This window comes from Ambystoma mexicanum, chromosome 5p (assembly GCF_040938575.1).
Source record: "Ambystoma mexicanum isolate Mex_15411 chromosome 5p, UKY_AmexF1_1, whole genome shotgun sequence".
NCBI classification, from domain to species: Eukaryota; Metazoa; Chordata; class Amphibia; order Caudata; family Ambystomatidae; genus Ambystoma; species Ambystoma mexicanum.
The window spans coordinates 485550507-485576293 of record NC_090930.1 but is presented as its reverse complement, the minus strand read 5'-3'; the positions used below and the strand labels follow the sequence as shown (position 1 = coordinate 485576293).

General features: G+C 46.0%; 2 protein-coding genes across 3 annotated transcripts in view; one reads left to right on the top strand and one right to left on the bottom strand.

The window, feature by feature from the left end:
• LOC138481032 (fibronectin type-III domain-containing protein 3a-like) overlaps positions 1-25787 on the top strand; it is a 2755868-nt gene that overhangs the window by 657416 nt on the left and 2072665 nt on the right. The window lies entirely within an intron of this gene.
• LOC138481033 (protein timeless homolog) lies at positions 2496-12062 on the bottom strand. Its single transcript, XM_069612894.1, has 4 exons — positions 11947-12062; positions 4646-4816; positions 3616-3761; positions 2496-2730 (listed from the first exon to the last, which is right to left on the bottom strand). The coding sequence occupies exons 1-4, from the start codon at positions 12004-12006 to the stop codon at positions 2703-2705; spliced, it is 405 nt and encodes a 134-aa protein (XP_069468995.1). The 5' UTR covers positions 12007-12062; the 3' UTR covers positions 2496-2702.

Sequence of the window (25787 nt, the reverse complement as noted above, 5' to 3'; positions counted from 1 at the left end):
AGTCACCAATCACTCCCTCATTACACTTGCTTTGTGCTCCTGAGTGGGGACGACCTTGGTGACCTCTCGGGTTGTGTGCCACTCCGCTATGTACGCGTGGTGGTGGCCGCCTTCGTCTCACTTGTGCCTCAGGTTGGGTGTCTTCTGCCATGGGCTGCTGACCGCTCTCTGCTGGGGGTCTGTCGTCAACATCTCCGGACTCCTTTCGCGGGTCACCTTTCCTCAGTGGCTGACTTGTTGTGGGGTCACCTGTGACATCCGTGCCTGCGGTAGGTGGTCGTCGCTCCTAACCACTTGCCCTAGAGTCGGGTGCCTTGTGCTCCTCGCAGGGCCTCCGCTACGTGCAATGCGCCTGGTCACCTCTCCGTATGTCTTCAGGTCCTTTCACAGCCGTAACCCGAGCGACACGTGTTCATCAGACTCCCCATATCAATTTGGATCGTGATTAGATCTGCCTTGTTATCTGGGGCCTCCGTGTGTCACCTCCTCATGTTTTGCCTTTCCACTATGCTTCGTGCTAGGCTATCTGCGAGCCGTAAGTTCCAATGTGCAGGCCAGCTGCACGGTTTAGTTTCCGTGCATGTCTTCCTGGCCCTTTCAGTGTGACTTTAGCTTGGGAGCGCTTTGGTATCCCGAGATCCCCACGGATCCTTTGTTCTCGCTGCTGTCGTCCGCCATCTTGCGGTCCGCCTCACATATCACACTCGTTGTTACTCGTTCCCCATATTTGTGTGGGTGGCCACCATCACTTAATCTCCCTTTATTCAATTTACTCACCGCTTTACGGTACGGCCGGTGCCCCCATGGATCAGCTGTTTCCTCCGAGTGCACTTCCCTTGTTTGAGCGCCACAGCCAATGTATCCGCGGCTTCGTTCGATCAGCGTCAAAAGCTGCTACTATGTTCTGGGCCCCATACTCTGCATTCCTCGCGATCCTTTTCTCTTGCCGGCTTTATATTCATGCCACGCTCTCACCCGCAGTGGCACCTCAGCTTCATTGCTCTTTGTTTGGGCTCGTCACCGGCGCCATCTTCCTTTCGGCATGTCTCCCGTTTTCGTGGCAGTATCTTGCGGCATGAGTCCTCTGCCTTTTGTACACTTCGCCTGAACTGTGCACCACACCTTCATGGACCCGTGGTTGTATAGTGCTGTTAGAGATGCATATTTTGAATCTAGAACGACACAGACCAGTCCCCGAATTTAGCTGCTCAGCTCATCGCTCCTTGGCCACCAGACGGAGTATCTACCCTAGGTTTTCCGGAGGCCCACCGGTCGCTCGTTGAAATTCTCTGCAATAGCACTGTAAACAAAGCAAACAGGCCCAGTGGGCAATGCATAGCCGTATTTATGGAGGGGGGCGATAAGACAGGTAAATGGTTATCATTGGCTCGAGAGGAAGGATAAGGGGTATAGACATGTCCGGGATATAAGTAAGGGCCGAGAGGAAGTGATGAGGACAGATCAAGATAGCAAAAGTCTTTGTCCAAGTCAAAAAGGAAGATCATCCTGGAATCATTCTGGAGTCATCCGATGACTCCATTCTAGAGTCATCCATGCATAGTTCAGGAAGATCATCCGAAGTATTCCAACAGGCCAAAATATGTAATGAGATGATGACTCTAGAGTTATCACAGAAACTACTACAGGATGAGTTTGGATTACTTCCAGTGATGATCTTGGATTACTCCAGGATGACTCCATGACAACTTCAGGATGAGTGGGGATTACTCCTGGATGACTTCGGATGACTCTAGGATGACTCCATGACAACTTCAGGATGAGTTGGGATTACTCCAGGATGACTTCGGATTACTCTACGATGACTCCATGACAACTTCAGGATTACTCCAGGATGACTTCATGACAACTTCAGGATGGGTGGGGATTACTTCAGGATGGTTGCATGAGAACTTTAGGATGGGTTTTGAATTGTGAATGATTCTTGCAGACCACTCCATGATGAGTTTAAAAGATTTCAGGATGCTTCCAAAACATTTAGGAAAAGGGGTTTGATTACCCAAGGATGTATTCCTTTTGAGTAAGATTGGTGGCATTACTTTAGAATGACTCGTTAGACTTATGAATAGTTTACTGGAAATAAATCTAATGAATTTTGCAGCTGTCACTGTCCATCTTTGCTAGAGCACCCAAATGTTGTTAACCAAGTTCACCGATTTAGTGCACAAAACTACAACCGCCCCCTCCCATGTCACAAACCAACCTGTAAACTCCCTAATTTCAATTCTCACCTCTAGCAAACAGGGCCTCACACCCAAAATTACAAAGCACTGCATTGAAACACACACTTCCAGTGACCTAAACAGAATCTGTTAAAGGTCTACCTGCATGACAGACTGCCGCCAGTCACTTCACCCAATATCACTGAGAGCAGCCAACATTATTATGATAGTAAAATACTGCAGCTATACATTGTTGATATTTTATTATAGTATTGCTGTGGCTATAAGATGTCTTCAATCAAACATAGGCTCAGAAAGTGTTCAAAAAATGTTTTATTTAACAAATGCAGTTTAAAGGCATAGCTGTAGTCTATAAGAATAAATCAGTTTGCAAAAATACAAACGAATAATCATCGATCCTGCATTTCGAAAGGCGGTGTCTTCTTTAGGCCTCTTCTGGCATTGCAGATTTTGGTGGCAAGCTTCCTTCTCATCACCTGGCTGTCCATAGTAGGCCAACTGTTAGCCTTGCAGAGAGATCTCAGAAATTCTACAAAAAAAAGAAAGGATATATGAATATAAATGGACATCAGAATAGGCATTGTTAAATTACTTATTGTAGAATAAATACAGGATTAACAAATGTTAAAATGTCAACCTACAAATGTGTCACTACATTTAAATGCATTTGTAGACAACGGTTGAAACAGGCTTAAAAGATAGATTTGAACTGAAAATGAATCATGGCTTTCTGTGGCTGCATTCAGAAGATTTATGGTCTTTAATGGTCAGAGGGGTTAATATGTCTTTGAGGAGATGTTGAGCCAGGCACTGAGTCGGTGGGGATGGGAGACAGGACAATCATGCAGAACAAGATTGACAGATTCATTGTGTAGATACAACAGTTTGACTTTTAAATTAGAAACTATCACACAGTTAGAAATAGAAAGCATAAGTGGATGTGGGGAAATAGTCTTTTAAACCCTTTGCTAATTAACATAACCAGAAGGTCCGGAAACACATGACCCCAGATATACCAAAGCACACCTTGCTTACATGGGTGACCCAACGCCTCCTGCCTGAAAACCATGCATCACTGATTTGTTACGGACTCGAATGGACTAACAAATATACAACACCCCAAAGATAATACCCACTCCCTGCCTTTAATTACCCCAATTCTGCTTGGAAACCAGGAATGGCCAATGTGCAATGAATGTGAGGGACAGGTTTTAAAATGTATTAGAAACAAATGATTTATTAGTCTAGAATAGAATTTGTTCATGCAGTAGCGAATTGATACACCAACAGCTCTCGCGTAACGGCCACCATCTATTTATGGTGTCCATTCAATGCGGAAAAGGTACTCTCAAAATTAAGTAAGTTAACTACAGTTTTTAAATTGGGAACGGTTCTGTTATGAGGGGAATATCACCTTCTGTTGTGTGGATGATCCAGTGTCCATTCCCAACGACTTCTCCACTGATTCTGGTAATGAATCGGTCCTGGTAAGCGCCGCCAGTGATGCCTGCAAATGATGTATTGCCAACTGATTGTGTCTTTGCGTGGCTTGTAACTGTTCTACAATTTAAAAAAAAAACAAAAAAAAACAAAAAACAAAAGTTAAAGGCACCTACTTTCTGGCCATCAGACTAAATAACAGCGTAGACAAGAACAATAAGGCAAATTGCGCAGGATATCACACTGCGGTAACAGTGGGAGAAGACACAATTACAACTTGGTCCACTGCCCCTACCAGTGAGCAATGGTGTCAGGTGGAGATCCAGCCCAGGGAGCAACAGGAAAGGAGAACCTGAGAACCAGCCAGGAAGTCGGATGGGCGCCCTGACCCTGCCCAGAGAGTCAGTTGAGGGCTATCGGGTGTCACTGAAACTATTGGAATAGAGTACACCTAGGGGGGAATGTCATAAAAGGAGGGACACAAAGCATGCAGATGTTTGGTTATTTGCCCACTTATTGACTGGCCATGGCCATGCTAATCCCCATAGCCATTTACACCCAGATCCTGCGCTTGCCCCAAAATACCTTCTCATGGGAACTCTTTGAGCTCGTATTAATCAAGCCATCCCATCAAACGGTGCACTCAAAGTGCCTGCCAGTGTTTTTTTCAAAGCAGTCTTCTGAGCGTTAATAACTTAATTGGAGTAGTAAACCCACTACTGGTGTAATAGAAATGTCTTAACCAGGTCTGCCTTCAGCCACTCGATTTAGAACTGGTGCAGCAAACTTGCTGCTTCAGCTAGTTCACACTGAGACAAGTTGTGAGGTGAATAGCCAGTGCTGTGACCAGTGTAGTGCGGAACAGAGCTCCAACATTGGGCTCTTCGCTTATGTCTTGCTAGTCTCAGTTGGCAAGAGTGAACCCCCATGTGTCAGTGCGCTCTCACCATTCCTGCCCTTGCCATTACGCTCAATGTACTCCAATCCCAACAGGCCCAACTCACCTTCACAATATATATGAGATGATTGTAGCAGTTTTCCAGGAGGTTGAAGAAAAGTTTCTTGAGAAAGAGCCGGACGTTCAATGCAGAGTGCCTTTCTCTCGTCGTCGCCTTGGCCTCTTGCTTTTTCTTTGGGGCCCTTTGAACCTCCATCTCATGGCTGTAGTTCTTGAACTGAATGACCCAGATTCAGAAAAACAGTAATCTTCAGTTTTGAAAATGGTGATCAGACATTCTAATCCCTCGAGACCAAAGTAAAACTTCCGCTTTTTGGTGCCTTCCTGTTAAGGACAGACAGCCCTGAGGAATGAGCAATCCCCCGAAAAAGCCACTAGGACAATCTTCTTGTGCTCGTAACACCATTAAAAGAGATTTCCTTTGCCAAGAAAATGTTTTAAATCAGTGTATATGTGTATTTTAGCACCATGCGCCCCCCCCCCTTTGTGTGGTGAATGAGTAACTGTATTAAAATATTTAAGTGCTGCACTCATTCCCAGCAACAATAAAAGCATTCAAGCCTGTGTGTGTACTACATATTGGCTTGTTTATTTGAGCGGTTTTACTCCACATTAGTTGACCTAAGATGGAAGTTCAAATTGAAATATAAAGACACTGAAATTGTGCATCTCTCCCAACATACTCCCCATCTCCCTTCACCCCCAAATGGCCTCTCCTCCTCGACTGCCCCACCAGCCCCTTCCCCGTCAACTACTCCCATCCACTCTTTGCCCCTTAACTGTGAAATGCCCCACCTCATTCATCCCCTACCTGCTCCCTCTCCCTCAACTGCACACCTTCTCTCCTAACAGCCTCTCCAAGTGCATCCTTTTCCATCAACTACCCCACCACCCCCCAACTGCCCCTTTCTCCCTCAACAGCTGCACCACCCCCTTCTCCAACTGCCTCCTTCTCCATCAACTACTCCCAGCCACCATTCACCCCAACTACCCCCTTATCCATCAAATGCTCCACCCTCAACTGCCCACAGGACCCTACTGCCTTTTCCCCCTCTTCTGGCCCCACATCTCATTCTCCAACTGATGTTTGGGGAGAAGGGTGGTGGGAGCAGGTAAGGGAGAACCCTTACCTGCTCCCACCACCCTTCTCCCCAAACTGCCCCACACACCTTCTCCCTTCAAATGCCCCACCACTTCTCCAACTGCCACATCCTCTGCTCCCTATCTGCCCCCATCCTGTTCTCCCCATTTTGCACAAATGCCCGAAACCGCCCCCCGCCCTTCAACTGCCCCCAGGCCCTTCGGCCTTAATTGCTCCCCACCCCTTCTCCATAAAATTCCCCCTTTTCCTTTAACTGCCCACTTCTCCCATCGGACTCATACACCCTTCTATCACACACCACGTCTCTCCCAACTACCCCCATCCCCCTTCACTGCAGTTACTCCATTAACTGCCCCGCCCCTTCAACTGCTCTATTCCATTCCCCCCAATTGTCCCTCCTCCCCCAACTGCGCAATATCTCTCTTAACAGCTAAGACGCAGACCCAGTCCCAGGCGCAAAGGGAAGGGATACAGGTCAATGGAGCAAGAGAGTCAGAGAGGGGAGAACACAAAGCCATGCGTGGGAGTAAGGGGGAGGAGGGGACCCAACCGGAACGCAGGTAGCAAAATGGCCGGGGAGAGGGGGTTAGAATAAGCCCAGGCAGCAAGGGAGCATTTCATAATGCAATAACTGAATGTTTCGAAAAATAAGAAAGATTTTGCATTCCTTAAATTGCAACGAGACGCGCATGAAAAGAGAAGTCGGGTGCCTTCACCTCACACTCAGCCAAAAATGCTCTCCGGCAAGCCAGTGACCACCCCAGGCCTTATGCAGAGACCCGCCCACCCACCACTTAGACACTAAGGCATGGACTTTGCAAACTGCAACAATACCTCAGAGAAGGCCTATTCGTTCAGCTTCCAGGCCCCCCTGAACAGCACAAACAGCACCAAGGAACAACCCCACACACACACACACACTCGCCCCTACATTCCCACACATTCAGACCTACCCAGAGACACACCCAGACCCCTCAAACATCTCCACACACTCGTCACCAGTCCCCCAAACACACAGTCCCCACAAACACAGCACCACCTCACCCCCACACAGCACACCCTACACACACAGCAGTAGGCCCCCCACACTCAGACCCACCACCCACACTCTGCATCCACCCTCCACTATTCTTCTCTAACTGTCCTCCTTTTTCCTGAAATTGCCCTCATCCCTCTTGTCCTCCAACTGCACCCCACCCCTAACCGCCAGAACCTCCATTAACCCACTGCCCCCATCAAGGACTTCCCCCGCCCTTAGCCCTTCCCCTCAAGGACTCCCCACACTTAGCCCTCCTTGCCCTAAAGACTCTGCCCAGCCTCTTCTCTCAAAAGACTTTGACTGCATTAACCCACCTACCCTCCAATGACACCCCAAACCTTAACGCCCCCCCATGTCTCTCCTGCCCTTAAACATCCCCAAACGCACTCCTGCCCCTATCCACACCCAAACTACTCCTGTGCCCTTAACCCCAAGACTCCCCCACCACCCACGTTTTGTTATACACGTTCTACCCGTGAACCCCCTCTTAATCTTGTCACAATACTTCCAAACTCTTAACCCGCAACCCAAAAGACACCCTCCCCATGTTTAACCCTCTCCGCTCCAAAGACTTCCACCCAGCTCTTATGCCTCAGACCCCAAAGATTTCCACTGAACTTAACCCATGTCCCCGCCAAAGACTTACACCAAACTCTTAATCCCCCACACCAAGCACTTCTACCCACTCATAACCATCACCCCAAGGTCTCCCCTCACCCCCTTATCCCTTAGTCAAAGAATTCACTCCCCTTTAATAGAACCGCCCTTAGACTTACCACCTTCCCCATACCCAAGATCTGTTTCCCCACACTCAGGTGCACCCCCAACCACCCACCCAGCCCAAAGGACGGTTGTCCCCTCGCTACACTTGGCCCCAAGGATGCCCCCATCACTACACTGTACTCCAAGGATGCCCACCATCACTACACTCGGCCCAAGGACACCCCCATCACTACACTCGGCCCCAAGGATGCCCCCTAACAACACTTGGTCCCAAGGACGCCCCCTAACAACACTTGGCCCCAAGGACGCGCCCCATCACTACACTTGGCCCCAAGGATGCCCCCCCATCACCACATTCAGCCCCAAGGATGCCCCCTCACAACACTTGGCCCCAAGGACGCCCCCATCACTACACTTGGCCCCAAGGACACCCCCCCCATCACTACACTTGGCCCCAAGGACACCCCCCCATCACTACACTCTGCCCCAAGGATGCCCCCTATCACAACACTCAGCCCCAAGGACGCCCCCCCATCACTACACTCAGCCCCAAGGATATTTCCCTATCATCACCACTCAGCCCCCAGGGACACCACTGCCATCGCCACACTTGGCCCCAAGGGACACCACTCCCATCACCACTCTTATGCAGGCACACGCTCCCAGCTTATAAATCGAACGGGAGAAGGCACACTTAGTTAAGGCATTTTTATTACTTTATGAGCTCATTTATAGTGGCAGATCAACCAGTATAAAGAAATAAAAACACCCACATGCTGTGGGTCCCTCCACACGTGTCCTACTTACTATGTACTCCACTGCAATAACTTCAGTTTAGCCAAAAATAAAAAAGCACTGTGTACACAAAAGTGCTGCACACTGAGAACTGTGAAACCAGCACGAGAAGGGACTGGGATGGAACATTTTGAAATAATATGCGGCCGTTTAAAATGAATATTGTCCAGAAACAATAGTGGAAGCCGAGTGATATACCATATGCACACAGCAACAGGACAACACGGCCACACCATCCTAGCCGCAAAAGTAATTACAGTGGTCAAAGTAAGTGGCTCGCTGAGGCGATCACAGCCATGGAAACGAGAAATTGACTAGGCAGAAATAATAATTGCTCACTAAACCAGGCACGCTTTCATGTTTCACATACACGCCTGCAGACTGCTGTCTTTGCCGCGTGGACACTTCCAACAACAAAGGCAGCACGACCTGCCTCCTAAATCAACATTCTTGAATGTCCGGGTATTTCAACCCTCCCTCACGCTCCGTTCCTCGGCTATATCAGTTCGCCAGGCCTCAGAACAGGCCCGTGAGAGCCTTCCTTCTCTGCCTGCCTGACTGAGCTACTCAGCTGGCTTGGATGCCTTTTCCCGCGTCTCCCCTCCATGTTTGTGGCGTGATCCGCCATTGCGTCCAGAGAGACGAGAGACGAGATCCGACCCAGTCCCCAGCGTAGGTTGCAAAACCCTCACGCTGACATAAACAAGGGTATGATATGATATGATATGGTATTTGTAACGCGCCTATACACACGTGTTTCAAGGCGCGACGAGGCAGGGAGCGAGGGAAACAAGGGGAAGACAGACAAACAATCCTACTAGGCCAGGTGTCATTCAGATCGCGCAAGTGCAGAGGTAAGGGGAAAAGGAGAAAGTGCAAGGAGAGGAGGTGGGGGGGAAGTGCAATACAAGGTAAGTAGCGTAATAAAATAATAAATAATAAATAATAAATAAAAAGGGCCCGCTGATGGCAAGTGCGAGGTAAGTGCAGAGCAAGTGCTGGGAAGGGGGGCTGTAGGGATACAGTGAACAGTCCCACAGTGCAGGGGGAGCCAGGGAGGCAGTGCAAGTGGAGAGTGGCTGGGCCCTGGACCGAGGTCGCTGAGAGTGGCCCAGATGCAGGTTTAGTGCAGAATTCAGTGGGGAGTTAGGCAGGTTTAGCAGGGGAGAGGGAGAGAGAAGGCGGAAGCGAAGAGGAAGGTTTTGAGGTACTTCCGGAACCGGAGATGGTTCTCCTCAAGTTTCAGGGAGGCAGGAAGGCTGTTCCAGAGGGAGGCCCCTGCTGCGGAGAGAGATCTACCCCCAGCTCGTTGCTTCGAGAAGCGGCTGACCATGAGGGAGTTGGAGACGGATGAGCGAAGGGCTCGTGAAGGAAGATATTTAGGAAGAGAGAGTTGAAGGTATTTAGGCCCCAGGCCCCAGAAGGCTTTGTGGACAATGCAGAGGGTTTTGAACTTAATCCTCGCAGCCACTGGGAGCCAGTGAAGAGATTTCAGTCCAGGAGAGATACGGTCCCTGGGCTTGAGGCCAAGGACAAGTCTCGCAGTTCTGTTCTGGATAAGTTGCAGAGGGCGGAGAGTGGAGGCAGGCAGATTAAGATAGAGGCTGTTACAGTAGTCCAGCCTAGCGAGAACCAGGGTGCCCTCAAACGTGTGCACTCCCACCTACCTTTTGTGCTATTTATCCACTTTTATTTTGGTTCCCAGCACGAGCACGACCACCATATATTCTTCCGCCGCCATTGCTGCTTAGCAGCTGTGCCCCCAGGTCCGAGAAAATAAAAAAAGCTGCACGCCCCTCCAAGACAAGCCCAAAACAAGCCTACTCCCAACAAAATAAGCAGATACAAAGAGCGCCCACTTAAAATGCCATGGTTAGGTCTCAAAAGTAACACATTTAACAGAATAGCATAACTATACATAGAACACAGTGTTTTAAAATAAAAATATTTTACTATAATCTGCTGCTCACCCAGCATATATAACCACACTCTCCAAAGAGAGACTTTTTAAAAAAAAAACACCCTTTGTTGTAAGCAGCACAGTTAAATGAAATTCTCTTTATTAACTAGCTGCACACATGGACGTCATTTAGGGGTCGCAACTGCGACCCCTGAGTTCTCTCTTGCTACCCCTGTAGTCTCCCTTGGTACCCCTAAAAAATAAAAATCGATTTTTTTTTTTTTTTTTTTTTTGATTTTTTTAAACACTCATGGGCTGTGGCCAGCAGCAGGTGGCTCTGTTTCTGGAGTGGCTGGTTTTCTGATAGCTATAACTGGTAAAATAGCTCTGTGGGTTGAGTGCTGGCTGCTGCAAAGTGTGTGCGATCTGCAGGTTCGACTCCCAGCAAGGTCAACGCAGCCTTTCATCCTGCTGAGGTTGATAAATGAGTACCAACACAGGTTGGGTGATATTGTACGCATATTTATTCTATATGAAGCACTTAAACATAAGTGCTATATAATAACACATCATTATCGTTTGGCCTTGGGCATCTCCTTGCAATTACAGTGATTTGTTAATATGTGCCTATATACACTGATATTAACGATACATATGGTGATCCATTCTTGTATGAAATGTATATCACTTTACAGTGATAGCGTAACCCATAATTTTCATAGTGTACTTAGAAACAATGCTATGTGATGCCACTTCCTGTTTTATCGAGTGGTGAAAGGTCATGTTCCATCGCTTCCTGTGATGTCACTTCTGGGTGGGGTCCAATTATATCACTTCCTGTGATGTCATCAGATGTTAAGGGTCATGTGATGTCCTACCCCAGGCATTTTGGTGAAATGACGTCCCTGGCTGCACACCTCTATCAAACAATGACTAAAAGTAGGTGATATTATTATCACTAAATACATTTTGTTGTGTGTCTTGAAAGCACATTTACAAACCCAATGGAGATAAAGCTCATATTACTTTGCCTTTGGGTACTTGCAGCTTTCCAGTTAAAACGGGGAGTCTCTGCCACCCTGCACGCGCTGCGCTGGGTTAGCCCATGGACACAGAAGGCGATATTTAAACACCTGTTCAGAAGTAACTTAGGGTCGACTGTGCGATCTGCAACACTATGGCGAAAACCTTTAGAGCGATCCTAGACAATGGGGATTCCGGGATGTGAACTATAGCACTAGCTCCATCATTCTGAGCTAGGACTGTAACCTGACTCGGGGCAGGCAGACCCGCAGGATTACTGGGAGAATTCCCTGCCCTTTCTTCCATTTATCACTCCAGCATGCTGCGAGGAACCGTAGCCTCCACCCCAACATGCTTGTGAGATCAAAGGAACCACCTTCTAGGCCGAGGTTCATTCGTATTAAGGAATGAAAATGACAATGAATCATAAAAGCAAAAAGAATACGCGTCCGGTGTATGCAGGAAGAAATTGATAGCTGGCCCAGAAGCACATCGTATTCCACAATTGCTTTGTATGCAGCATACAGAAACCGATTACACCCGCAGCCCGCGACGAACAGTTACATCGCATACGCTGAGGAGCACTTAATATTACTCACACTTGCACACGGGGGCTGCATGGATGATGGTGGCCATCGCTTGAAATTATCAAAAACACTTCTGTTTGTGGGGAGAGGGGACAAACACGAAACAGGCACAACGAGATGTTGCTGCAAAATTCCAAAATAGAAAGAACAAATCAGGCGCACCAGCAGCTAAATATACCTGCCGCTGCACGGCATGGAGTCCTTCTTCCTCCATGATTGTCTTCATCAGCTTCGTCATCACGTAGGCATCCTATGTGAAAAATCGCCCCTACGTCATGACGCCTTAAAGGCATTTCAGAAAGTGTTGGCAAACTTTTAAACAAACACACAATGCTCTCGGGTCTCATATGGACTTTATTTATGTGCTATTACCAATGAAAGCAACATAAGGCCTTCTTTTAGCAGAAGCTCAGTTTCAGTGTCCAGGCAGCATATTAGGTGAGTGCATCGATCCAGCTCTGTGAATTCTATATGCATTTTGTGCGCCATTGAAAAACTCTCTATGCATGCAGCAACTTGACCAGCATGGCAGCTGCGTTTGATTTTTTTGGGGGGCTTTAATGTGTGTGCAATGTTTTTTTTTATGCTGGGTCTCAAGCTTTCCCTTATTGCCACATTGGGCATTTTGAGGGTGCTCGGGCCTGCTTGGATGGCAAAGGTTTCTCTCCCATGGAGTGCATGCTTATGTTTAGGCCTCATGGCTTCCATTTTCACCCAACATAGTCTCAAGCTTTACCCTTGCCACATTGGGGATTTTGAGGGTGCTGGGTGCCTGCTTTTGACTGGATGGCAAAGGATTCTCACCCAGGAGGTGCATGATATGTTTAGGCCTCATGACTTCCATTTGGGATGGGTTCTATAGTTTGTCTGGTCATTCACAACTTGTTTAACCCCTTCTTCCATTAAGTGCTGCTCTGCTAGTATTTTTACGGTGCGTTTCCCTTACTTGTTCCCTAGGGCCAAATATGTGTTGGACATTTGTGACCAGTCACTTTTTACTGCAAGAAAACTATTTCTGTGCCATGTATGCTTTTTAAGTGTGATTCCTGGTCAATGGTTTAGCACTTTTACATTGGGTGTTGCAGTTTAAATGACAATCAGTATTAGTCTGCAAATCATCCAAAAACTCTGTGATGCTCTGAAGTAATCAGTAAGCCATCCCCAAATCATCAAGACATGTTTCATGGCGATGCTCTTCAAGTAATCGGTAGGTCATCCCAGAATCATTCCCAAATCATCAGGGAAAAACATGTTTTGGCTCTTCAAGTAATCAGCAGGTCATCCCAGAATCATCTGGGGCAAACCTGTTGATGCTCCTGAAGTAATCGGCAGGTCATCCCAGAATCATCCCAAATCATCATGGCGATGCTCTTGAAGTAATCGGCAAGTCATCCTAAAGTCATCAGGAACAAAGAGTTTTCTAAAATAGGGATGATGCTGGAATCATCCGCAAGTCATCTAAGCTCATCCCCAAATCATCACCCACCATTCTGAGACATTTGCTGATGACTTTAACAGCCTGATGACTTCTGATGATGTGGAAATGACTTCTAATGTAGTTCGATGATCATCGGATGACTCCAGGATGGTCTCTTAAGTCATCCTTTTAGACCTGGGGCCTACTACTATGCAGAACTTGGAGATTGAATAGGTGGCAAAGGGATGCCTTACCGGATAATCTGACGCTTCTGCATCTGGTGGCAGAGTAGTAAGCTACTTTGGCCTCGGTAATTGAATCCTACGATTGGGCAGAGAGATTTGTGGCTGGTGAGTTCTCCAGGGTTAATTTTTGTGCCACTGTTTCTTTAGAGCTCTGAGCGTTTGTTGGTGGCAGCTTGTATTTATACCAAGGGGGCAGATAGTTTGGTCTTAGTGCAGCAGGTGTTTAGGGTGCATGAGTGTCCACCAGTTTCATAGCAGAGTTGTTGAATAATTCTAGGAGGTCTGAGGCATACCCTGTTGTGGGGAAGTCTGCAAAGTTTGCTTTGAATGGATTGTGTCCTCCCACGTATTCCTCCTCTTTGATGCATCCAAGTCTGCTTGCAACTTGCTATGGCATTTCTTTTTCTTCATAGTCGAATGTCATGCACCGTCGATTCATGACCCTCGCTGGCCTCCATACTGTCCTCAGCCATGACGTTGACGCTGGTATATGAAGCATGCGCGGTGACAGTTGCCTCAGTATGGTCTATTCTGCATACTAGCGTGCTTTGGGGCGGTATCGCCTCAGTGACATTTCTAAATATGCATTACTTAAGCAGCCGATTTGTCATCTATTCGACATATCCTTGACACTGAAGACCGTGTTTAAGCGGTGTCCTGACTGGTGCGGAAATGGCCATCACGGACTCGCGCTGTGCATGTCTGTTGTCTGGGGTTAGGCCACAAGGTCTATAATTGTGGCTCGTGCCAGTCCATGACGGTGAAGACCTTGCAGGTGTGAAAAACCAGAGGTTGTTTCACAACCTAGTCCCCGGGGATCCTGTACTCTTGTGGCTAGGGAAAGGCCATCGCTTTTGGATCACAACCCTGGGATTGGACAAGCAAGGGAGGATCACCTGGGAAAGGTGTGCTCTGGGAGTAGGGATGAAGTACCCAATGGTGAGACATGCTATCCCCCTTTTCCCACAACCGTTTGAACCCCTATCCCTGCTTTTCTTATGGGAAACTACAACTCCCATAATTCCTCCCCATTTTACCATGACAAAAGTACTCCACCAAGGAAGATGAGGAATGAGGTTGGAAGGATTACCTCCTCTGACTTGCATTGGCCCTGTCCCTGTAATGAGACCAGGCAGAGTCAGGCACGTTACTTTAACAATGGACACCTGTCACTTATTAGCACACCCTGTGAAGATAAAAGGTGGCATGCACAGGCACACTTTCAGCAAGGCTGGGTACGAGAAGGAACCATTCTTCCGAGGCGAACCAGGCTGTGGAAGGCCAACAGGCTGATCGACAGTCGAGATGATCAAGAGAAAGCCAGGCAAGATTTCCATGCTTTCCGGAGGCCGTGAAAATTCGAAAGGCGAAGCCGAGCAAGTGGACGAAAGAAACCTTCAAGTTGCCAGAAAGCAGCCTGCGACCCTCCCAGGTGGTCGGCAGAGTTGGGGAGGAGCAGAAGAGGCATTGTGAACGACCTTGAGCTGCAGGAAAGAGATGAAAGAGATTCAGTTAACATAGCCAGTGAGTTATCGAGGAAAACAAAAGTCCGATTGTTAAACGGAAAGTGACTGTAATTATAAAGTTGAAGATTGCGCGTGTGCTGATAAAACGCAAATGAAGAGTTCAATTGTTGAAAGACAAGGACACAAAGTAGCAAAGAGGTCCTGCGAGATGACATTGCACATTCGAAAGTTAGTGAAATGTGTTTGGGATTTTGAAAGATATTGCAAACGGAGATCAAAGGAAGCAGCGATAAGGAAAAACCTTGAATGAAAGGAAAGTGACATTTGTGAACTGTGAAATATGCTGAGTGGGCAACCGTAAAATATAAGAACCTTGTAAAAGGGCCCCGAAGGCAAGTAAACGAACTACGAATAAGAACTACAAGTACCAAGAAGCAATTGGTGTTCAATTCAAACTTTGAAACTACAAGAGAACAAGCACTACAAATACCAAGAGGTATTGGTATTATCCATGAACTTGTGAAAAGGCCACAAGGGCAGTTGAAAGAGAGGCCGAATCATAAGTGCTACAAAGTATGTGTGCCACCAGATGCTGTTAATTTAGAAATTAACAATTGTTGAAAGAGAAGTTGAAGTGGTCATGCAGAGGGCTATGTAAACTCCTTGCAGTTTCTAAAGTCTTTGACAGAGAAAAGGAATAGGAGATGAAACATGGTGAAGTATTGAAGAAATGGTGTGATAAAGTTAAACAAGACAGACTCGAGCCCAGCAGAGGGAAGCCTGTGCAGAACTGTGATGAAAATATATGAACTCAGTATTGATGACAAGGTGAGCCAAGCCTAAAGAAGTGATTGAACTATCAGAAGTTGAAAGCCAAGATTGAACTGTTGAACTGTACCATTAAGCCAAAGTGTGCAAGACTGAAAGTACTGTGCCATCCTCTCATGCTTTGCTTTATTTTTTGAGGGACTCTCTAGACCCCGTGGGGTTGGATCTGGGGAAGGGAGTTGATGCTAAAGCCATTCTGACATTTCCTTTTGAGGCACTATTTTCATTTTGTACTCCTGTAACACATTTGTAATTCTAAGAAGGAGGGCAAGGTTAGGTTTTCTTAGTATAGGCCTTTTTATTTTGAACAGACTGACTTGGACTTATTTGTTATTGTTTAATGGTCGAGATTACTCCCATATTAGAGTTGGGGCAAGTTAGGAATTCCACCATCTCAAGCAAGTGTAAATAAAGTTTTTCCACACTTGTATCCATTGTCTGTTTCTACTGCTTGATACCATGCCTTCCTCACACGGGAAAGGAAGTGGAAGCTTGAGGTAGGTAAGGCCCTTCCATTACCCAGTCGAAAAGAATCTTCCTCCGACTCAGGGACGTATCCCATGAGAAAAAGCGATCTAGGTATCCGAAGCGCTTGAGATCAAGGACATGAAGCTCATCAACCTCTCACTAAAAAAGTAAAAAGCCACGCCATAGGTCTTCGTCGACTTCTTCCTCCTCTCATAACAGCCTCCTTTCCGAAAAAGTCATTGACTCCCACGGAATTGGAATATTTCCTCCTGAAAATGCTCAACATGTTTGCGTGCGGCTCCTCTGTGTGCCCCTCTAAGGAGTCGAAGAAATCTAGCTACCCCTCTGCGTCTCGAAAGACCAGCTGGGAGTCTGATGCATTGCCTTCCCACGTGCCTAAGAACCCGGGAAGAGAGGTTCCTCGACGCACAAGGTAACATAATAATGTTCCTCCTCAAAGGCAAAAGGTTCAGGGGCTTCAACTCCGGTCTCGGGGCTTGTTAGGCAGAATCCTGTGCAGTGCCCTTAGGGACCACTACACACAATTAAGACTACAAGTGGCAATACAAGTTAACCTTTGGTACAAGCCTGTACTACACAGTTAAAGTGGTAGCAGTAACGGAGCAGCCAGACTTACCTCAAGAGCAAATGAGCAGTAGTAGAGATTACACCAAGGACATACAATTACTGCGATTCAAGCAAACACTGACTCAAGGTTTTTGGTTAAAAAGTAAAAGTACATTTATTTTAAATCAGTTCACAAAACACTTCACTTCTATTAAGTTAAAACCACACATAAAATACACTACACACAGCCAATTCACTTTGTGCAGAACAGCTCAAGGTAAGTACCTTATGATTTGACGGACCAGTGTTGTGAAACAAAAGACGTTACCGGGAATGTCTGCGATCTCTTTTTGACAGTAATGACAGTTCGGTCTTACTAAAGATGCGCGTATCTGCGGAAAGAAATGTTACCGGGGTAAAAACACACTTAGCACCTGAGTTAGCAAAAGAGAGTTGGGGGCAAAAATCATAGGCAATACTTTTGTCAAGGCAGACAAAATCAGAGAACACTTGCTGATCGTAAAATAAAATTAAATAGGCCTGCGCCAATGTCAAGTGGAACCGGGTTCTTGTTGTCGAGGATCACACAGACAGTTGAAGATTCAATGTTGCCAGGAGTACTTGGATATTGTCAATAGAGGAAGCAAAAGTTATAAGAGGGAAGGAAGACAAGGGCAAGCCTTGGATGAGGAGAAAAAGGGGTTCACCCTGGCTCCTCGAAGCTGGGCACAGTACCTTTATTCTATGTAGAAGCTAGTGCCACGGCAGTTGTTCCTGGTAGTTTCCCGCAGACTCTGGAGCGTCAGTCGTGGGGACACGAAGGACGATGTCTGGAGTGAGCTGCAATACTCGGGGATGAGGCCAGCAGCAGCAACAGTGAATAAAAGGCGCGCTCCTTTAAAACAGGAGAGGCTCTTCAGATGGCTATCCGGACCACTACAGCAGTGTGCAGCGATTTCGACCACAAAGAGGATCCTCTGGCTGTGGAATATGAGCTGGTTGATCCCACCAGGCTCAAGGGAAGAAGACTCTTGACTGGATCTTCTCTGGTCGTTGAAGGGTAGATAGCTCAGGACTGCAGCAGGGCTTCACCGGGACTCGGTAGTTGCAGCAGCCGTCGTCTTCTCCGCTTCTCTTCGGTCCCTTGTAGTTCCAGTGGCGACTCTGATTTCCAGCCCAAGAGTCCTGCCTTTTATGCGAAAATCCCCCATTCACTCAGACTGGCTGTCAATCACGCAGCAGTGGGGTTGTCCGGCCCGGACAACCACCTCAGCCAATCATGGCAAAGTGCGACTTGGGTTTCCTAGGATACCCTGTGCAGGAGATGACTACACCCCTCCCTCACATGCAGCCCACCTAGACACCCAGGCGCCAAGAGGAGGGCTTCTTTGCAGAAACCCGCCAAAAGACGGTTGAACAAAGAAGGCAAACCTGGTTTGTTGCACAAAGGAAAACACAAGAAGGACTTTAACAAAAAGAAATGGTGAATAAACCCGACCGGAGCCAAAAGAAAGAGTATTTGGTCAAGCGGGTTTATGTTCGAGGCTAATATAATAATAGCCTGGAACAATACCACGTTTATATAGTATAATCGCAGTAGAAAAGTTAGGGTAGATACCACTGCCATCATCCAAGTCTAAATGTTAAGAGAGCAAGACAAAGCTCAGAGAGGCACAGACAAAAAGGGATAGGCATTAACCCTTTCCAGTACTCCATGTAAGATGGGGTGTATTGGGTCTGTAGTTTTTAAATGACCGCATAAAGTAAATGACACGTTACCCGTTTCTGGGGGACAGTAGTCAGCCCCAGAAAAATGGAGTCAGTGGGAAGTCTGAAAGACAACCCTGTCACTGCACGGAAGTAACACAAACAAAAAGGTGGGTCTCATGGAGTGCTCCAGAGCCCAAGATCACACAAACAGTAAAAATACACATGGCAAAACACATGTAAGAGTGGGAAAAGGCTCACTCTTACCAAGTGGACAAAATAAACTCTAGAAATCCAGCAAAGCTGCTGGGGGACTCGCTAGGTGAGGGAAATTAGCCATAGAATGAGAATTCTCCCTAACAAAGCTGTCGAAGCCGTCAAGAGATTCACCCAAACCGTTTGGATGCAGGTACTTAAGTTGAAGCCATTGAGGCATTCATCAACGGCTTCTTCCAAGTCGTTGAAGCCCTCGGCACCTTCCACTCTATCAGTGCATTCAGTGCCTTTTAAAGACCTCAACCAGCTCCACAAAGTCATATAAACCTTTGCCTAGACCAGATTTCTTTAAATCCATGGGGTCTATCTGGAGAAAGAGGAAGAGGACCACCAAGCTCCTTTTGGGCATGAATTTGGGACAGTGTACAGAAGAGCTTTTTTCACAAGAATAAAAAATGCAGAATCTTATTGAAACACTGAAAGAGACTAGTAGTTAGGAGGCTTCTCCTAAGACTTATTTTGGGAACTCAGAGGTGGATGGATATTCAGATCCATTTTACAGGTCCGTGATCGGTAAGGTCCCAGAATATCTTGGCTGGTCTAATCCAGATGCAATAATTGAGAAAGATTACCTGACTGATATACTGGACAGTGTTCTAGTAAAAGAAGCAGTATTACCATTTCACACAGTCTTGAGAGTGAGAGTGATGGAGAATTGGCTGAAGCCAGATTCTATCCCACCAGTTAACAAACTACTGACAAAAAAATATAGAACAGTTTCTATAGATCCTCCCTTCCTCAACAGGCATTCAACACCTGAAAGCCTAGTGGTTCATACTCCAACAGCATCTTCTAGGGTGTCTGCTTATCCTTCCACTCCTGCTGACAAGGACGATGGAAAGGTTGATGCTATAGGGAAGAGAATGTTTAGTGCAGGCAGTATGGCACTGTGATCTGTCAATGCTGCCAGTGCCCTGGCTAAATATGCGCATACCCTTTGGGGAGTGGCTGCCTTAGCAGCAGATCATATACCAGAAGGTGAGGAAAGGGGCGGATTTTGAAATCTAATTCAGAATGGAAAGGATGCCACGAGGAAATCGTTACTATCAAGTCTGTATAAGGTTGACTCTGTAAGCAGGGCAATGGCTGCCAGTACAGTATTAAGACGCCTGGCATGGCTCAGGAGATTAGGTTTTATGCCAGATGTCCAGGCACGTTTGCTGGACATGCCCTTCGATGGGACTCCATTATTTGGTGAGAGAGCTGACGGCAGCTTAGAGAAAATGCAAGCTTCAAGAGCTGCAGCTAAATCTATGGGGGGGCAATAAGACAACCTGCACAACCTTCAGGACAAGGGTGGAGAGGACGTCCATTTAGTTTTTCCTCTTCAATTTCAAGAGGAAGAGGACAGTACTCTCAAAGGGGTCAGAGAAGGGCACCTCGTGGAGCCAGAGGGGGCAGCCATTGCTGTGCTTACAGAGTCAACCACGTTCAGACTTCATTGAACTCCACATGCAGCACCCGCTGAATTTCCCTCAGCTGCAACTGGTGGAGCAAAATCCCTTTGCACAGAATAACATCAGAAAATTAAAGAACGCATATTGTATTTGGGTTAAAAGATGGAAAAAGAGAAAAAACTTGAATGTTGGCAACGTACAGTTAAGATCCTCTGTACCAGAAATACACGCAATATATGGTCTCTTCTGGGGGAGGCAAAGGGAAACAAGAAGATTCATATGATCAACCCTATAGGTGCCAAGGTATACAAAGCTTTCCTTGAGAAACGCAGTGATATAGATACCATCTCTATGTCTAGGAAGAATGCTCCTAACATTATCACTCCCCCATTTGCAATCTCAATCAAAGACCTTTTGGTAAAAATCAGTAAATTAAAGGCCTCTCGAGCACTGGGTCCTAATGCCCTATCTAATGCAGTACTTAAAACTAATCCTCTGTTTTGGGCAAATCTTATGAAAATCCTGTTCGAAAGGGTGTTGACTGAAGGTAGAATTCCTGACTCCTGCCAAAAGGCTATACTCATTCCAGCCTTTAAAAAGGGTAATAGATCACACCCCGCTAACTATCGCTTACTCTCTATGCTTGATAGCACAGGCAAAATCTTTGCCTCGTTACTATTAAGAGAATTACAGTTGTGGGCAGACAGAAAAGGAATTTTATATCTCTTCCAGAGTGGCTTTCGGAATCTGCTCATAATGATACATTAAGGAATAAAGCTAAGTCACCTAATTGCCTTCCTCTATACGCCCTGTACATCGATTTAAGGGCTGCTTTTGATTCCGTTAATAGAGAGAAATTATGACAAAAACGTAAACGTCTGTTATGCCCAGAGAGTCTGATCTATTACCTTAAACTCCTTCACACTAACACCTCAGTTCAGCTGAGAGTGGACAATCGGGGTCACATGACGAAATCAATCTTAGACACGAGCGGTAAAGCAGGGCTGCACTACGGCCCCATTGCTCTCTAATTTCCTTGTCTCTGACATCCCCGAGTATATGAGCACATAACTGTCCCCCAAAGATCGGCTGATCACATTGTGTGATTTTGGCTTATGCCAATGATCTGGTGCTGCTTGATCATACATTCAGTGGAATACTTCGATCTGCCCAGTGGCTATGGGAATACGCAGAAGCTAATGAACTGGTTATTAACCAAAACAAAACTGAGCTGAACTTCTATGCTGCAGGCAAGATGCAGCGATCTTCATTTCATTCAGTCTCGTAAAACAAGGGCAGCGCAACTAAGAACTATGATCCATAAATTCACACAGGATCAAAGTGGGTTCTCCATTTGGGGAGCACGACAACTTTATATACAATGCTTTGTCCCCATGGTCATTTATGGATTAGAATCCTTGGTGAATATGAATCTTGACTGGCTACAGGTATTGGAGGGAACGTTTTGGAGGCGCCTTTTGGGCCTTGCGCAATGTATTCCTATGGCCATTTTAAGATTAGAACTGGGAATCTCTTCTCTGAAGGCTATGGTGCTCCGGAAGCGAGCGGAATTGTACATTAAAATCCAAAATAATCCCACTAATCCCCTTTTGATGACCGTAAGGGAAGATAAGGGGAAAATAGCCAGTCCTAGACCGAGGTAGACATGAAAGCACTGTTTAAACAGATTTGTTGGTCTCCCGTGTGGGGACAAGATAATGGGCCTCATTACGAGTCTGGCGGTAACCGCAGCAGTAAAACCACCTGGTTACCGCCGGACTCGTATTACCATTCCGCTTCCGTGATTCCCGGAATTACCGGAGCATTACAACCCGGTTTCCCGGGAATCACGGAGGCGGAATGGTGTTAATCCCCATTCCCATTGAGTCCTATGGGACTCAATGGGAATGGGGATCATGGAAACACCGGCAGCATCTCGTAATGCTGCCGGTGTTTCCTCGTCCGCCTGCAGGCGGGCGGTGTTAAACCCGCCAGGTCAGACCTGGCGGGAACATCACCTCCCGCCTGCAGGAGTTGTGATCGCCTGGCATGGAAACAACGGTGGTGGTGGGTTTACCGCCACCGTTGTTTCCATACCGGGAGATTTGTAATGAGGCCCAATGAATTTGTTGTATCATCTACATAAACGCCTGTTTATATGGGATTGGCAGAACAACCATGTACATTTAGCAACTTTAAAAACCTATACGTTTGTAACATTTGTACTTTATACTTGTAAAAAGGCTCAAATGTACCTGGATCTCTGCCTTTGCCTGGCTCTTAGGCACTTTGTGCTGCTGATGCGCATTAATCATTTACCTACATTGGAGAACACTGAATTGGGGCAAATGGTGACCAAAGCAGAAAGATTCTGTAGGATCTGTGAGAACTGTACTGAGCTGGAAACGGCAAGACATGTACTCACTCAATGCCCGAAGATGAGTATTAGTCATAGAAAAAATATTGGAAAATGTGTACACTCTTTTGGTATCAATGTTTGAATACGTTGAACCCCGGACTGCATTTAGCTCTTTCTAGAGTATGGAGGGAAGCCGAAAAAATATTTAAAATCACAGGGCAAGTTGAAATATCTCCTATGAAGCCTGTGAGCTAAATTTGTTTTCGGCTCATGCAGATAAACAGTGGAGTACTGAGACATTGGCCTCAGAGAGACTCTATAGAGGTAATGGTATACTGATTGGATCAAACTAGCCTTTAATATTAATAACGATTTCTTGCTTATCTACTTACATTGGCACCTTTGGTTAGATTGATTCCCTTAGTGTTGATTTGATCTGTGTCGATTTGATTTGATATGATGAACTGTTGAATTGAATTGATGAATTGTTTCTCTTCTTGACATCATTCTGAGTGTATGTGTTTTTTCTTCCTAAAACTTGTTTAACTAATTGATATGATTGCAATATTTTATGTGTAAAGCTTTTGTTTATAAAAACTGTAACACATTAAATAAATAAAAAAAATCACTTTGACTCCCTCACCCACAAATCATTGGTAAGAGGCAGACTGTCAAAACATCTCCAAAGTTAGCGAGGCACAATTTTGGATGCATGGGTGCTACAAACAGCCTATGGTTACTGCCTCCAATTCTTATAGAGACACCCGGAATGCCCCGCAAGTGTCTGATCTTCATTGGTTCCAGAACCGCTCCTCCATCAGGAAATTATCAGAAAGGTGCAATAGAACTGGTACCTTCAACAGAGAAAAACCAGGGTTGGTACTCTCCCTATTTCGTGGTCCCTATTTTGTAATTCCCAAGAAGGACGGAGGAGTGCGACCAATCTCGGACTTGAGATGCTTGAACAAGTTCCTACTGAATGACAAGTTCAAGACTGTAACTCTTTCGCAGATCCTTCAGGCCCTTTGACTCCAGGATTGGTTGGTGTCATTGTTTGTTTGTTTAGTATTTATTATGCGCACCGGACCCTGGAGTATAAGGGCGCAAAAGGTAAGAAGATGTACAGCTTAGAGCACAGTTACAGGTTACAGTTTGCAAGTTCATCAGTTACAGGGATGTGATACATGTGACAGGTAACAGGCAGGTGGGAACAAGTTCATGCATTCATTTAACATTTGTTGTCGTTAACCAGTTGATCACATTTTGCCTGAATTTGTTAAAGGATTGTTCTAGTCTCATAGTGATGGGTAGTTCATTCCATAATTGAGCGGCTTTGACTCGGAAGCTAGTTCTGCCTATGGTGGCAAGTTTAAATCGGGGTACTTTGAGATGATTGGTGTCGGCTAATCTTGTTTGTCTTGTGGAATGAGTTCTGGTGAATCTGTCCTTCAAGTATTGTGGGGCTTTATTAAAAAGTGATTTGTGTGTAAGGGATGCCGTTTTGAGTCTGACTTTCTTGTAGGTGGATAGCCATTTATGTTTCCTTCTTGTTTCTGAGATGTGTTCTCTCTTAGGAATGTTCAAAGCAGCTCGGAGGGCATTGTTTTGCTGTATCTGAATTTTGTTAATGGTGGATTTAGTGGCTCCTATGTACAATGCGTTACAGTAGTCTAGTTTGGAGACGATTAGGGCTCTGGCTAATGTTAGGCAACTGTGCTGAGATGAGAATTGTTTTCCTGCTCTAATTAGTTTACATGTGTAAGCTGTTGATGAGGCTAGGGAATTTATCTGTTTGGAGAATGATAAGGTAGAGTCAAGGTACATACCTAACTTTTTTACTTCTTTGGCTTCTTGTATGCAGTTCTCATCGATGATAAAGGAGGAGTAGTTTGTACTTAGTTTATTAATGATGGGAACGGTACCTAGGATAAGAAGCTCAGTTTTATCATCGTTCAGGCATAAGCCATTGGTTGCCATCCATGCCTGAACGATACTGTAAATTTTGTTCACCAGTGCTAAATCCTTTTCGTAATCCCCTGTGAGTGGGAGGAGGATCTGGGTATCGTCAGCGTAGTTGGTATACGTGATACCCAGTTTATGATCAAAGTCATCAAACAGGGGCTTAGTGAAAATGTTATATAGCGTTGGTGAAATGCAAGATCCCTGTGGCACGCCACAGGTGATGGGGATGGGGTCTGCAGCTGCTATAGGAGAGAAGCCCTCATGGTACGGTCACTAAGGAATGATTGGATCCACACTATAGCCTCCGTGGAGAAGTGTGCTGCTGTGTCTAGGTGATTGCACAAGACTTTATGATCCACTAGGTCGAATGCAGCAGATAAGTTTAATAGCAGGAGAAGTGATGGTTTTCCAGAATCTCGTACTTTATCTATTTGGGCTTTTAGGTCAATCAATGCAGTTTCTGTGCCGTGCAATGGACGGAAACCGGATTGACGGGAACCTAGTAGTTGGTTTTGTTCCAGGAAGTTCTGGATTTGGATATATGCCATCTTGTCCAGAATCTTCAAGAGGAACGGTACAGTGGTAATCGGTCTATAATTGGTGGGTATGGCTGGGTCTAAAGTTGCCTTTTTAAGGAGTGGGAGCACCCAGGACTCTTTTAGGTTGCTCGGGATAGTACCCGTGGTAAAGGAGGCATTAATCAACTTTGTGATAAACGGTGCTTGGTCTCGTGCAGCATCTTTGATGAGTTGTGCTGGGCAGAGGTCCCCTTTGCAGTTGGACGGTTTTAGGCCGAGTATTACTTTCTCCACCTCTAATATAGAGACTTTGGAGAAGTGGAATTGGGTGGTAGGTTTAGGGTTGGAGAGCGTCTTAGTAGGGGGTAATGTGGCAGAGGTTAAGGTCTCTCGTTTTAGTTCTATTTTCTTTTGAAGGTTTAGGACTTTGTTAGATAATGCATACTGGATTTCAGAGCACCATTTTTTTTTTTTATCTTTGAGGCAGTTATCTTGAGGCTTTATGGGGTTTTCTAGTTCTTTGAGTATGGAGAACAATTCTTTTGTACTTGAGTTGGCTTGTGTAATTCTGTTGTAGGTCTCTTGTTTAGCTGAGATGATTTCTTTTTTATATTGAGATGAGATGTTGATTAATTTCAGTTTATTTTCTGGAGTGGGGTGAGCTCTCCACATGTTTTCCCATTTCCTTTTTTCTAGTCTAAGATTTTTTAGGAGAGGGGTGAACCAGTTATTCACGTGGCTCTGTGGTTTGCTGTTTCTGAGCTTAAGCGGAGCGATATCATCAAGGGTTTTGCTCATAATATTGTTGA

What these genes read in the sequence shown, in the direction of transcription:
- LOC138481033 (XM_069612894.1), bottom strand. Translation starts at nt 12,006, where the DNA reads ATGACGAAGCTGATGAAGACAATCATGGAGGAAGAAGGACTCCATGCC. An exon ending in TCCATGCCGTGCAGCGGCAG is followed by an intron (nt 4,817 to 11,946) that starts GTATATTTAGCT and finishes TGGGTCATTCAG; the next exon opens with TTCAAGAACTACAGCCATGA. An exon ending in GATCATCCACACAACAGAAG is followed by an intron (nt 2,731 to 3,615) that starts GTGATATTCCCC and finishes TTTTTTTTGTAG; the next exon opens with AATTTCTGAGATCTCTCTGC.